The sequence below is a fragment of the Procambarus clarkii genome, chromosome 50 (assembly GCF_040958095.1).
Source record: "Procambarus clarkii isolate CNS0578487 chromosome 50, FALCON_Pclarkii_2.0, whole genome shotgun sequence".
NCBI classification, from domain to species: domain Eukaryota; kingdom Metazoa; phylum Arthropoda; class Malacostraca; order Decapoda; family Cambaridae; genus Procambarus; species Procambarus clarkii.
The window spans coordinates 8,551,363-8,563,359 of record NC_091199.1 but is presented as its reverse complement, the minus strand read 5'-3'; the positions used below and the strand labels follow the sequence as shown (position 1 = coordinate 8,563,359).

Sequence of the window (11,997 nt, the reverse complement as noted above, 5' to 3'; positions counted from 1 at the left end):
TCAGCCGTACTTCACAATATGAAGAATTAAACCTGCAGGGATAAGGCTGTGTAGCCAAACAAGATCAGAGGTAGCAGTATAAGGTAGCTGAGTATAAGGTTGATATTTAATGCCATTATACTAGAAACACTATCAATAAAATTACGACAGAATAAATTACCTCCGGATGCTGAAAATATGTAAATGAATCGGAACTTATGTAACTGTAAATTATACAGTGAATTAAAACGGGATTCAGTGAAACGAGAGGTACATTTGGACATTTATTTACACATATACATAGTGGATTAATGATACGTTTGTGGATATAAATTTTAGAGCCAAGAAAGTAGGAAAGCGAAGACCCAGTTTAGTAGGAGGAGCGTCAGCACAGGACTGGTCAGATACGTTTTCTTCTTCCCTGAAAAATCAAAGAAAATAGGCATTAATGTGGTATAGAAAATCTAAGACTCAAAAGTATGAAAAGGAATTGAACACCGGTGGAAATAAAGAAAATGGAGAGTTAAGGGAGACTGACCTAAGCAGGAGCAAATTTAGGTTAGTGTGGGCTTAAAACCTATTAACCTCGAGAGGGTGTAACTAAATGAATTAATTGAAAATGTAATTTTAAACATTAAAGAATTATTAATTATATATTTATATAATTATTTTTTCTTCATTACTAAACGGAACATAGACTAATATATTCCTAGTAATAAAGAAAATGGGAGTCAGTATACGTTAAATAACATACACTTCACTACAAAGTTGTGATCATATTAATAAACATTAACATAACCCTAATATCAAAGAAAACAAATAATAATTTGATCCTGGTAACAAAGAAAACGGACGCTTGTACGAACATGAAAACAAAGAAAATGGGCGAACGTTAATATGATCCCGACAAATCTTATTAAACTTACCCATGAAAAATGAAAGGTTAGGGAGGGGGAGATAGGGAGGGGGGGGCCAGGAAGGGAAGGGGGCAGTGGATACAGAGGAGGTAGGGAGGGGGAGATAGGGAGGGGGGGCCAGGAAGGGAAGGGGCAGTGGATACAGAGGAGGTAGGGAGCGTGGGGGCGCGTCCTACCGCGAAAATATAAAGGCCTTAATTGAATAACGAGCCAGAATTTAATTTTCAACAGCTGCTACAAACTACTTATAAAGAGGTTGGTAAAAAAAATTTTGGGGGAAAATATCGAGGGTGGGATATATATAGGTAGTTGTGGCATGTTTGTAACAAGGATGGAACCCTCAGCTGTTGCTACAGCTGTTTTCTTACTTATGCTTCTCCAGGTCGAAGTATTGGCCCTTCCCAAGATGCAGCCTCCACAACAGTTGCCTAACTCCCGGGTATCTATTTACTGCTAGGTGAACAGAGGGCATTAGGTGAAAGAAAACGTGCCCAATCACTTCTGTTCTCCTTGGAATCCCAAGTTGTGACTGAAGAACGAAGCCGACTGATCTACGAGACCCGTGATAAATCCATATCTGTATCCGTTTAAATAGATTAAAATTTATATACATAATAAAAATACAATTTTATTGAAAAATACAGAAAACATTAGACTGTGGTGGAATTAGTAGTAGCATAAATATGTATTTAGTAAAACGACTAACGCAGTTGTAGAGGATAATATTAGAGATACATGTATCATTGTTCACCATTTGGTCACCACTTGGTCCGGGAGACATCTCCCGTCACGCAGGGTGCAGTTGCGCCTCCACAGATCTCCAGTATCATCTTTTGATACTGGTAATGGCTCGAAAGGGCCACCACTTACGGGCTATTCATGCCCGTGCCACCTCTTGGGTGGCTTAATCTTCATCAATCAATCAATCATTGTTATCAAGTTAAGGGCTCACCATAGCCCGTGCTACTTGGAACTTTGTTCCAGGTAGCGAATCTTTATCAACAACATATGATTGTTATATTTTGGGTGGCTAAATCTTTATCAATCAATCATTGTTGCCTTACGGGCTATTCATGCCCGTGCCACCTCCTGGGGGGCTTAACCTTCATCAATGTACCACGAGTATGTTGCAACTTTTCCTATCTGCAATTGAAGAAGGAACCGATGCAAAAGTGGAAAATTCTCTTTGACTTTGAGCCAGAGACCCGCCGCCCGCCACACCCACCCACCAAGCTGGGAACTGAATGCACCTGATATCTGTTTTATTTTGCCTTTATTTACATGTTTGTTTTGTTTGTTTAGCTGAGTAGGTTTCTTTCTGAAGTGGACGACTTTTTGTGTGTTTTGAGTGTTGAGTCAACCAGTCTGTTGGCTGCTCTCTGTCTTCTTGAGATGATTTCGGGGCTTTAGTGTCCCCGCGGCCCGGTCCTCGACCAGGCCTCCACCCCCAGGAAGCAGCCCGTGACAGCTGACTAACACCCAGGTACCTATTTTACTGCTAGGTAACAGGGGCATAGGGTGAAAGAAACTCTTCCCATTGTTTCTCGCCGGCGCCTGGGATCGAACCCAGGACCACAGGATCACAAGTCCAGTGTGCTGTCCGCTCGGCCGACCGGCTCACCCCTACCTCTCACCCACTGGGAATCCAGGCATGTAAGTTCGAGCCTCCATACTTTACCACAGTCAAAATCCCCAAAGCAAACCATTCCACACTTAGGTTTTTTTTTTTTCAGATATATACAAGAGTTGTTACATTCTTGTAGAGCCACTAGTACGCGTAGCGTTTCGGGCAGGTCCCTGGAATACGATCCCCGCCGCGAAGAATCGTTGTTACAACCAAGTACACATTTTACTGTTGCGTTAAACAGAGGCTACAGTTAAGGAATTGTGCCCAGTAAATCCTCCCCGGCCAGGATACGAACCCATGACATAGCGCTCGCGGAACGCCAGGCGAGTGTCTTACCACTACACCACGGAGACTGTTAAACTGTTAGGTTGGTTCCCTTCCCCCTCTTTCCCCTCTCGCACCTCCTATTCCTTCCCCTCCCTCTTCACTTACCAGCATTGTAATAGTACTCCTGCGCGCTGAGATAGTCCCGGTTGGGCAGTTGGATTTGGGTGGACTTAACGTGTTTGGTTCCTAGAGAGGTGAAACAGGACACTGTAATCACCCCTCGCTGGAACAGGTCGTCACGAGCCTGGAAGAACAACCCAACTGTCCTGTTCTCCACCTGGCGAACGTTATCCTGGAACGGTGAAGAACAAATGAGTCGAGGAAGGATTTTGGTTGACCAAAACTGGAAAGTAAACTGGAAAGTGGAGGAAAAATTGGAAAACGTTCCTTCACTGGAAAGTGAAGGGACGACGACGTTTCGGTCCGTCTATTAACGGGTCGAAACGTCATCCTCTTTTCACTTTCTAGTGTGTGGTCTGGTCAACACTTTTCAGCCACGTTATTGTGACTCCTCGTCTGAATAGGATTGATTTTGCTTACTAGATAAAGAAGTGGGTTTAAGAATGGTTGTCTTGAGTTCTGGAATAGGAATGATATTTGATGAGAAAGGCATCTTTTAGCTCTCTGCATGGGAAGGTAACAGCTTACAGCTCGGCTAACAGTTCTGGAACGCTGGAATGGGAATGAATTATAGAAAAATCAATCTCTCAGCCGACTGGAAAGGGAAAGTAAGTATCTCAGTTACAAGTTATAGACGAATGGGAAAGATGTTGAAGAAAGATGTTGAAGACGAATGGGAAAGATGTTGAAGACCCAATGGAACAGGCAGGACAAAGCAGCTTACTTACGGAAGGACAGGACTAAGCTGTCTGGAAGATCCCTTTAGTTTCCAGGAGAGCAAGACTCAGATTCCAGTAACTATGCTTTGCTGGAAGGAACGGAAGGATGGCCTCGTGCTTCAGTTAGAGTTTAAAGTGATATGGAATTCTTTTTTTCCGATGAAAAATTGGAGTATAAGAACATTCTGGATTCAGAACCTCACAGACGTAGGTTCGAATCCTCGTCACGGCCCTTGTGGATTTGTTCATTCCTGATTCAGTTTCACTGTCGGGGACTGGAAGCCTATGCTTAGATTGATCGAAGTCCTCCTTGGCCCTCTACAGGATGCATGCCACAACAGTTGTGTAACTCCTGGTATTAATTGGAAAGAAATGTTTACCAAACGGCTCGTCCTGTCCCTGGAATCGAACCGGGCATTTGTGAATCGTTTGTGCTCTAAATTCAAACTCTCTCTGAACAAATCGACAAGGGCCGCGACGAGGATTCGAAACTGCGTCCGGGAATTAAACTCTCTGTCTGTCTGTCTGTCTGTCTGTCTCTCTGTCTCTGTCTCTCTGTCTCTCTGTCTCTCTGTCTCTCTGTTCTGTCTGTCTGTCTATCTGTCTCTCTCTCTCTCTCTCTCTCTCTCTCTCTCTCTCTCTCTCTCTCTCTCTCTCTCTCTCTCTCTCTCTCTCTCTCTCTCTCTCTCTCTCTCTCTCTCTCTCTCTGCATGACCGCACCGTGCACTTCAAAAGAAAACGTTTAAACCCAAACGTTTTAACGTTTATAATTTAAACTCCACCGTTTCTACCCCAAACGTTTCTACGCCAAAGTGTGTATCCCAGCGCCTCTACCAACGTTTCAACCCGTTGCCTCATGAAGTGATTCCGTATTAAACGTTTCCGTATAGGACAGTATAACTGCAAACGTTCCGCGCCGAACGTTTCAGTCTGAAATATTAGGGGATTTACCTCGGCTTATCTGGGTATAGGCGACCAGAAATTAATGATTTGGGGGAAGGGGAGTAAGGAAGGGGGGAGGTTTGGGATGGGATGGGAGAGGAAGAGGGGGTGTGTGTTGGTGAGAGGGAAGAAGAGAAGGGGAGGGGGTTGAGGATAAAGGGAAAGAGAGAGGGAGAGAGAGAGAGAGAGAGAGAGAGAGAGGTAAGGGTGATTGATAGAGGAGGGAAAAGAGATGTTAGGTAAAAGGTAGGAGTGAGAAAGGTAGAAAGGAGGGAGAGAAAGCGAAAGAAGGAAGGGAAAGAGGAAAGAAATAGGTAGGAAAAACAGAATTCAAGAATTAACGAAAAATGAGACTAATCAACCCCATTCTCCAATACAGTACCTATAACGACTATAGATGAAAAGTACCAAATGTGTACTGTTGTGTCAAAGCTCAAGAGAAACATTGAAACATCTAGAAGATGGTGATTAGCTATCGCGACCGTTATCTTTGTCATCAATAATGATTAATCAGGAAATCATCACCGGGAAGTACCGTTGATGACTGACGGAGCATATATATATATATATATATATATATATATATATATATATATATATATATATATATATATATATATATATATATATATATATATATATATATATATATATATCAACTAAAACATTAACTTCCTGTTAACTGCAAAATGACTCACAGCTCTGTGGTATAGCGAACATTAATGACCATTATTGCTCACTAACAACCCGTAGAGGTCATCAATACTTACCGCGTGGGCTGGCCGGCCATTGATGACCCAAGAGATGGCGGGAATGTACTCTGTATTCATCGCAGTACAATTGAGAGTGATAAATTCCATTGGTGTGTAGGATTCCTCCATGCCCGCCAGGAGAGGCTTCTGCAACGGCTCGGCTGAAAGATAGAGTGAGCTGAAGTTGATGATTGATTGATTGATGAAGATTAAGCCACCCAAAAAGGTGGCACGGGCATGAATAGCCCGTGGGTGGTGGTCCTTTTGAGCCATTACCTGATACTGGAGATCTGTGGAGGTGCGACTGCACCCTGCGTGACGGGAGATGTCTCCCGTGTGTGCTCTGAGTCGTTGAAGGATGTAGTGGAGTTTATAGTGTGGTGTGTGTATGCAAATTAGAATCTATTTTTTTTAGAGGGGTTAAGACACTAGGATGTATGGAACTATAGGAGGTCTTGTGGTCTATACGAGGTAGTTCCTATTGGCCCATATATGAGGTAGCTGCTATTGGCTCATATATGAGGTAGCTGCTATTGGCTCATATACGAGGCAGCTCCTATTGGCTCATATACGAGGTAGCTGCTATTGGCTCATAAACGAGGTAGCTCCTATTGGCTCATATACGAGGCAGCTCATATTGGCTCATATACGAGGCAGCTCCTATAGGCTCATATACGAGGCAGCTCCTATTGGCTCATATACGAGGTAGCTCCTATTGGCTGATATACGTTCGAAGCCTTATCCACTCAACCTCTTTCTCCTCCTCCTCCTCCTCTTCCTCCTCCTCCTCCTCCTCCTCCTCCTCCTCCTCCTCCTCCTCCTCCTCCTCCTCCTCCTCCTCCTCCTCCTCCTCCTCTCGTAACAAGCGGCAGACTCAAGCACCTGTTATGGTCGCTATAAGAACACTACGATAGTTCTTGTGACAATAAACTATCCACAAATAGATTTGCCCAAATTGTGTTTCTTCTTCGAACTGTTTTATGGGAAAGAGTTTGTAAAAGTTACTGTGTGAGAGAGAGAGAGAGAGAGAGAGAGAGAGAGAGAGAGAGAGAGAGAGAGAGAGAGAGAGAGAGAGAGAGAGAGAGAGAGAGAGAGTTTGTAAAAGTTACTGTGTGAGGGAGAGAGAGAGAGAGAGAGAGAGAGAGAGAGAGAGAGAGAGAGAGAGAGAGAGAGAGAGAGAGAGAGAGAGAGAGAGAGAGAGAGAGAGAGAGTTTGTAAAAGTTACTGTGTGAGGGAGAGAGAGAGAGAGAGAGAGAGAGAGAGAGAGAGAGAGAGAGAGAGAGAGAGAGAGTTTGTAAAAGTTACTGTGTGAGGGAGAGAGAGAGAGAGAGAGAGAGAGAGAGAGAGAGAGAGAGATAGAACGAAGAAGAAAAATCAGTACAAGATGATAAAGAATGGGGCCAAGATACCAACTAAGAATCTGTAGAACAAGAACAAAGACGCGGACACGGATAAAGAATACGAATGAGAAACAAAGAAGACCCGGATGAAGAGAAAGATAAGTAAGACAGGAAAATCAGGTAATAATCAGGATAGGAAGACATTAGGTAAAGATTATCCAAGTACAAATGAGTCTCTTACAATCTCTTACCTTCTTCTCTCCCTCTTTCCCACTCTCCTTCTCTCCCTTCATTCATACTTCATTTGCTCCCTTTATCATCACTCTCACTCTCTCTCATCCGTAATTTCCTCAGTGCCTATATTTATTCATGCTTTCCTTCCCTGTATTTACCTTTTCCAGAGCTCTCTCTCTCTCTCTCTCTCTCTCTCTCTCTCTCTCTCTCTCTCTCTCTCTCTCTCTCTCTCTCTCTCTCTCTCTCTCTCTCTCTCTCTCTCTCTCTCTCTCTTCCTTTTCCTCATTTTTCTTGTCATTTTACTCCTTTATTCAACCCATATCATGTCTCCCTTTCTTCTTTCAGTATCCTATCTTCACTCTTCCATCTTTCCCATCTCTATCCTTTCTCTATCCTTTCCTATCTTCCCCAATCTCATTTCTCCTCTCCCATCTGTTCCCTACGTCTTCCCTTCCCATCGTCATAGATGAAGAGGCGATAAACAACAAAGTTAACGAACATATTATGAACACTCGACAGGCCACCAGATGAGCAACTTGCCAAAGCACTTAAGAAGATTAAGAAGGATAATTCAGCGGGAATTGATTAAGTCATTATGCAACGGTGGAAGGATAGAAGGGAGGAATAGAGGGAATGGAAGAGGCAAAAAGATTGCCAAGAAAAGAGGGTAATAGAGAGAGGTTCGATACAGTGAGAAATGGTTCAGATTAGGAAAAAGTATTCTAGTACAATGTAGGTCTGATCAACCAGTCTGTGGATTCATCTTGCTGCATGTGTAAATAGAGTGGGTGAAAGGGAATGCATATACATACACATGCGAGGATACATGTACATATAGAGAGGCACATTTGATAGAGATGCATAGGCAAGTTACTGCCGTTGAAACGATCTATGCTTGATGAATACGAGGCTGTGTGTGTGTGTGTGTGTGTGTGTGTGTGTGTGTGTGTGTGTGTGTGTGTGTGTGTGTGTGTGTGTGTGTGTGTGTGTGTGTGTGTGTCTGTGTGTGTGTGTCTGTGTGTGTCTGTGTGTGTGTGTGTGTGTGTACTCATCTATTTGTGTTTGCGGGGGTTGAGCTCTGGCTCTTTGGTCCCGCCTCTCAACTGTCAATCAACTGGTGTACAGATTCCTGGGCCTACTGGGCTCTATCATATCTACATATGAAACTGTGTATGGAGTCAGCCTCAACCACATCACCTCCTAATGCATTCCATTTGTCAACCACTCTGACACTAAAATGTGTGTGTGTGTGTGTGTGTGTGTGTGTGTGTGTGTGTGTGTGTGTGTATGTGTGTGTATGTGTGTGTATGTGTGTGTGTGTGTGTATGTGTGTGCGCGCGCGTGTGCGTGTGTGTGTGTGTTGCCAGAGGGAGGAGGGGTTATGAATTGTAAATAAAAACACGATTAAATATTGAGAGTAATTATAAACACACACACACAAACACCTCACATAAAACACTCACCCCAATCTCCCTCACACAAAACACCTGGTTAAACAACTTTCCCTCTACTCACCCCACACCTCGTTTGATCTACACCCGCTGTTGTTGTTTCAGATTTAACTACTCAGAACGAAGTGTCCATGTAGCACGGGCTATGGCGAGCCCGTAATATCTACACCCCTTACACACCGCTCTTGCACTACACCCCTTCCTCTCAACCCCAAAAGAGCGCCTCTAACTCTCCTTACAATAGAGTGAGGGTTGAGGAGGTATAGAGTGACAGGGAGTGACAGGGAGGGACAGAGAGTGACAGGGAGGGACAGAGAGTGACAGAGAGTGACAGGGAGTGACAGGGAGTGACAGGGAGGGACAGGGAGTGACAGGTAGGGACAGGGTGTGACATCATTATTATTTAAAGTTTAATACGAAACGCCAACAACAACAGTTTACTGGACCACAACAGCCCACCGACGCCTCGTTATATAGTGTCCTCTTAACTGCCTTGTCGAGGTTCCACGCGGCTGACATTCTGCAGGATGCAACCCACAACAGCTGCCCAATTCCAAGGGGGGAAATTTATTGCTAGGTGAACAGAGGCATTAGGTTTAAAAAAAATCCCTAGACCAGTTACTAATCATCCCCAGGATGCAAATTACCTTTACTCAACTGTAAAAGATATTTCAATGCACGATGAATAGTGCATCAGATGAAAGGAAACATGCCCTAACGTATATGTCCTACCGCTGGAATCGAACTTGGGCCCGCTCGTTGTGAGCAAACAGCACTTTATTACGCTACTGTCCTGATCTATAATGTTATATCCAAGGCATTCAGTAATAGAATATTTTATTTTTATTATTATTTTCACATTTATAAAAACTAATAATATAAATATATATATTTATATATATTTAATATAATAATATATATTATATTAAATACTAATAATATAAATATTTATAAATACTCTTCGCTAATATTATTATGCCTTACTCTGGTATTATCATCCATTCTCTAACATTATCCTTCCCTAAACTATTATCTAACTCTATCTGTTAAATATAAACCTATTTTCAGCGTTACATTTTCATTCTAGAGTATTATCCTCCATTTGGTCATTATATTCCCTTATTAAATAATAGTCTCGTTTTCTGAATTATTCTAATTTTTCTAATAGTCCTCCCTAATAGTAAAATAGTTTTATTTTATCAGTCCTTCCATTGCTTAGTTGTTATAAGATTCAGCTACTGGGAGCAAAAAATTCCAAGCAGCACGGGCTATGGCGAGCCCGTAGTGGACTCAGTGTGTTAGTACAAAAACCCTTTCATTTTATACATATCTAGTTTTAAAACATTTAATACAACACATATTTATACTAGTACACAATTTTCTCACGATATTTTTAAGTAATATACGGAAATATTTGACAAAATTCAAATTACACGCCTTTTGGTAAGATTTTTTCGTATGAAGTTCCTATTTTTTAAGGTTTATGGGCGAAAGTTCCAGTAATATTTGGGTTGAACTGCCAAGAGGAGCGACAGAAAACGGACAATTAGAGCGGGCACTTAGGTTTAATGAGGTCGAAAGCGCGCCATCTTTTCAGCGCCGACCAGATGGTTTGTGTGTTTTTAAATGGAATATTACCTAAAATTTTACCTATGTCACGTATATGGGTGTTTATGTGTGTCAGAGGAATAGGTGGGTTGTCTGTGCTCGGGCTGAGAGAGAGAGAGAGACAGAGACAGAGACAGAGACAGACAGAGAGAGAGAGACAGAGACAGAGACAGACACAGAGAGAGAGAGAGAGAGAGAGACAGAGACAGAGACAGAGACAGACAGAGAGAGAGAGACAGAGACAGAGACAGAGAGAGAGAGAGAGAGAGAGAGAGAGAGAGAGAGAGAGAGAGAGAGAGAGAGAGACAGAGACAGAGACAGAGAGAGAGAGAGAGAGAGAGAGAGAGAGAGAGAGAGAGAGAGAGAGAGAGAGAGAGACAGACAGACAGACAGACAGAAACACAGAGAGAGAGAGAGAGAGAGAGAGAGAGAGAGAGAGAGAGAGAGAGAGAGAGAGAGAGAGAGAGAGACAGACAGACAGACAGACAGAAACACAGAGAGAGAGAGAGACAGAGAGAGAGAGAGAGACAGAGAGAGAGAGAGAGAGACACAGAGAGAGAGAGAGAGAGAGAGTGAGAGCCCATTTACATACCTCTCCTCGATTTCAATAAGTATTAAAACATGGGTGTTGGCTGTATTCGCAGAACTAACTCAGAATACTTTTATTTCTGGCAGTGTGATACGACCATTTACACTTACACAGACCTACACACGTCGCTACACACGACCTGTGGGTGTACGTTAGCCCCCCCCCCCCTCGGCCATTCAACAAGGGTTTACTGGATACTGGAAGGTAGATGTATACTTTTATGCTGTTTTTTAAGGTAGTGTGGGATGATATTACCTGTTTTGGGGTCTTATTTTTTTCTTTGAATGTGTGTGTGTGTGTGTGTGTGTGTGTGTGTGTGTGTGTGTGTGTGTGTGTGTGTGTGTGTGTGTGTGTGTGTGTGTGTGTGTGTGTGTGTGTGTACTCACCTAGTTCTGTTTGCGGGGGTTGAGCTCTGGCTCTTTGGTCCCGCCTCTCAACTGTCAATCAACAGGTGTACAGATTCCTGAGCCTATTGGACTCTTATCATATCTACATTTGAAACTGTGTATGGAGTCAGCCTCCACCACATCACTGCCTAATGCATTCCATCCGTTAACTACTCTGACACTGAAAAAGTTCTTTCTAACGTCCCTGTGGCTCATTTGGGTACTCAATTTCCACCTGTGTCCCCTTGTTCGAAAGGGTACCACCAGTGTTAAAAAGTTTATCTTCATCTACCCTGTCAATTCCTCTGAGAATTTTGTAGATAGTGATCATGTCTCCCCTTACTCTTCTGTGTGTGTGTGTTTGTTCACCTATTCGCCAAATTAAACTTGAAAGATCGGACTTTATTTCTCTGGGCCGTCGATTCCAGACTTCAGCCATCTGCGCTAGTTATTCCCGTTTAAACTACCTTACATCCTATCTATTTATAAAATTGTGAAGGTAATTAGCTTTTAACTACAACCTTCTCGTTTAGCTCTTTCCACTTGTCTGCAAATTTTATAATAAATGACCATATTAAATACCTTTTAATAAATTAAAAGGTATTTGGGACTTAAGAAGTGCAATATAGAGAGAAAGCATTAGCTCAGCATACTTATAGCACGTGGAAGGATATATATGAGGAGGAACTGCGATATGTGGACGGTGCCCATATACTCGGACCTTCGGGAATCGAACACCGACCTGTAAAACGCGAGCCCACTAATGTACCGACGGTTGCAAGTGGATGAACTTGCGCTCAGTACTTTCTCACATCTCTGTGTCTCATCTGTGTCATAGGCCCTTCTTGCTCAATTGGAATTCATTGCGCGCGTTACCTCCATTTCCACAAAGTAAATTTATGTAATTTTTATGCCTCTATCATGTCTCCTTTTTTTTCTTTACTAGCGTCGTTAGGTCCCACTCGTTTGGGCTTTCTTCGTACCCCATCCATTGTAATACTGAGCT

At 42.8% G+C, this 11,997-nt stretch overlaps 1 protein-coding gene across 1 annotated transcript in view; it reads right to left on the bottom strand.

The window, feature by feature from the left end:
• Positions 1-250: 250 nt before the first annotated feature.
• LOC138349755 (uncharacterized) overlaps positions 251-11,997 on the bottom strand; it is a gene marked incomplete at its 5' end in the record, with an annotated part of 36,141 nt that continues 24,394 nt past the window's right edge. Inside the window, 3 exon segments of the mRNA XM_069303461.1 lie at positions 251-400; positions 2,956-3,142; positions 5,402-5,544. Of these exon segments, the coding sequence (XP_069159562.1) occupies positions 315-400; positions 2,956-3,142; positions 5,402-5,544 (416 nt within the window).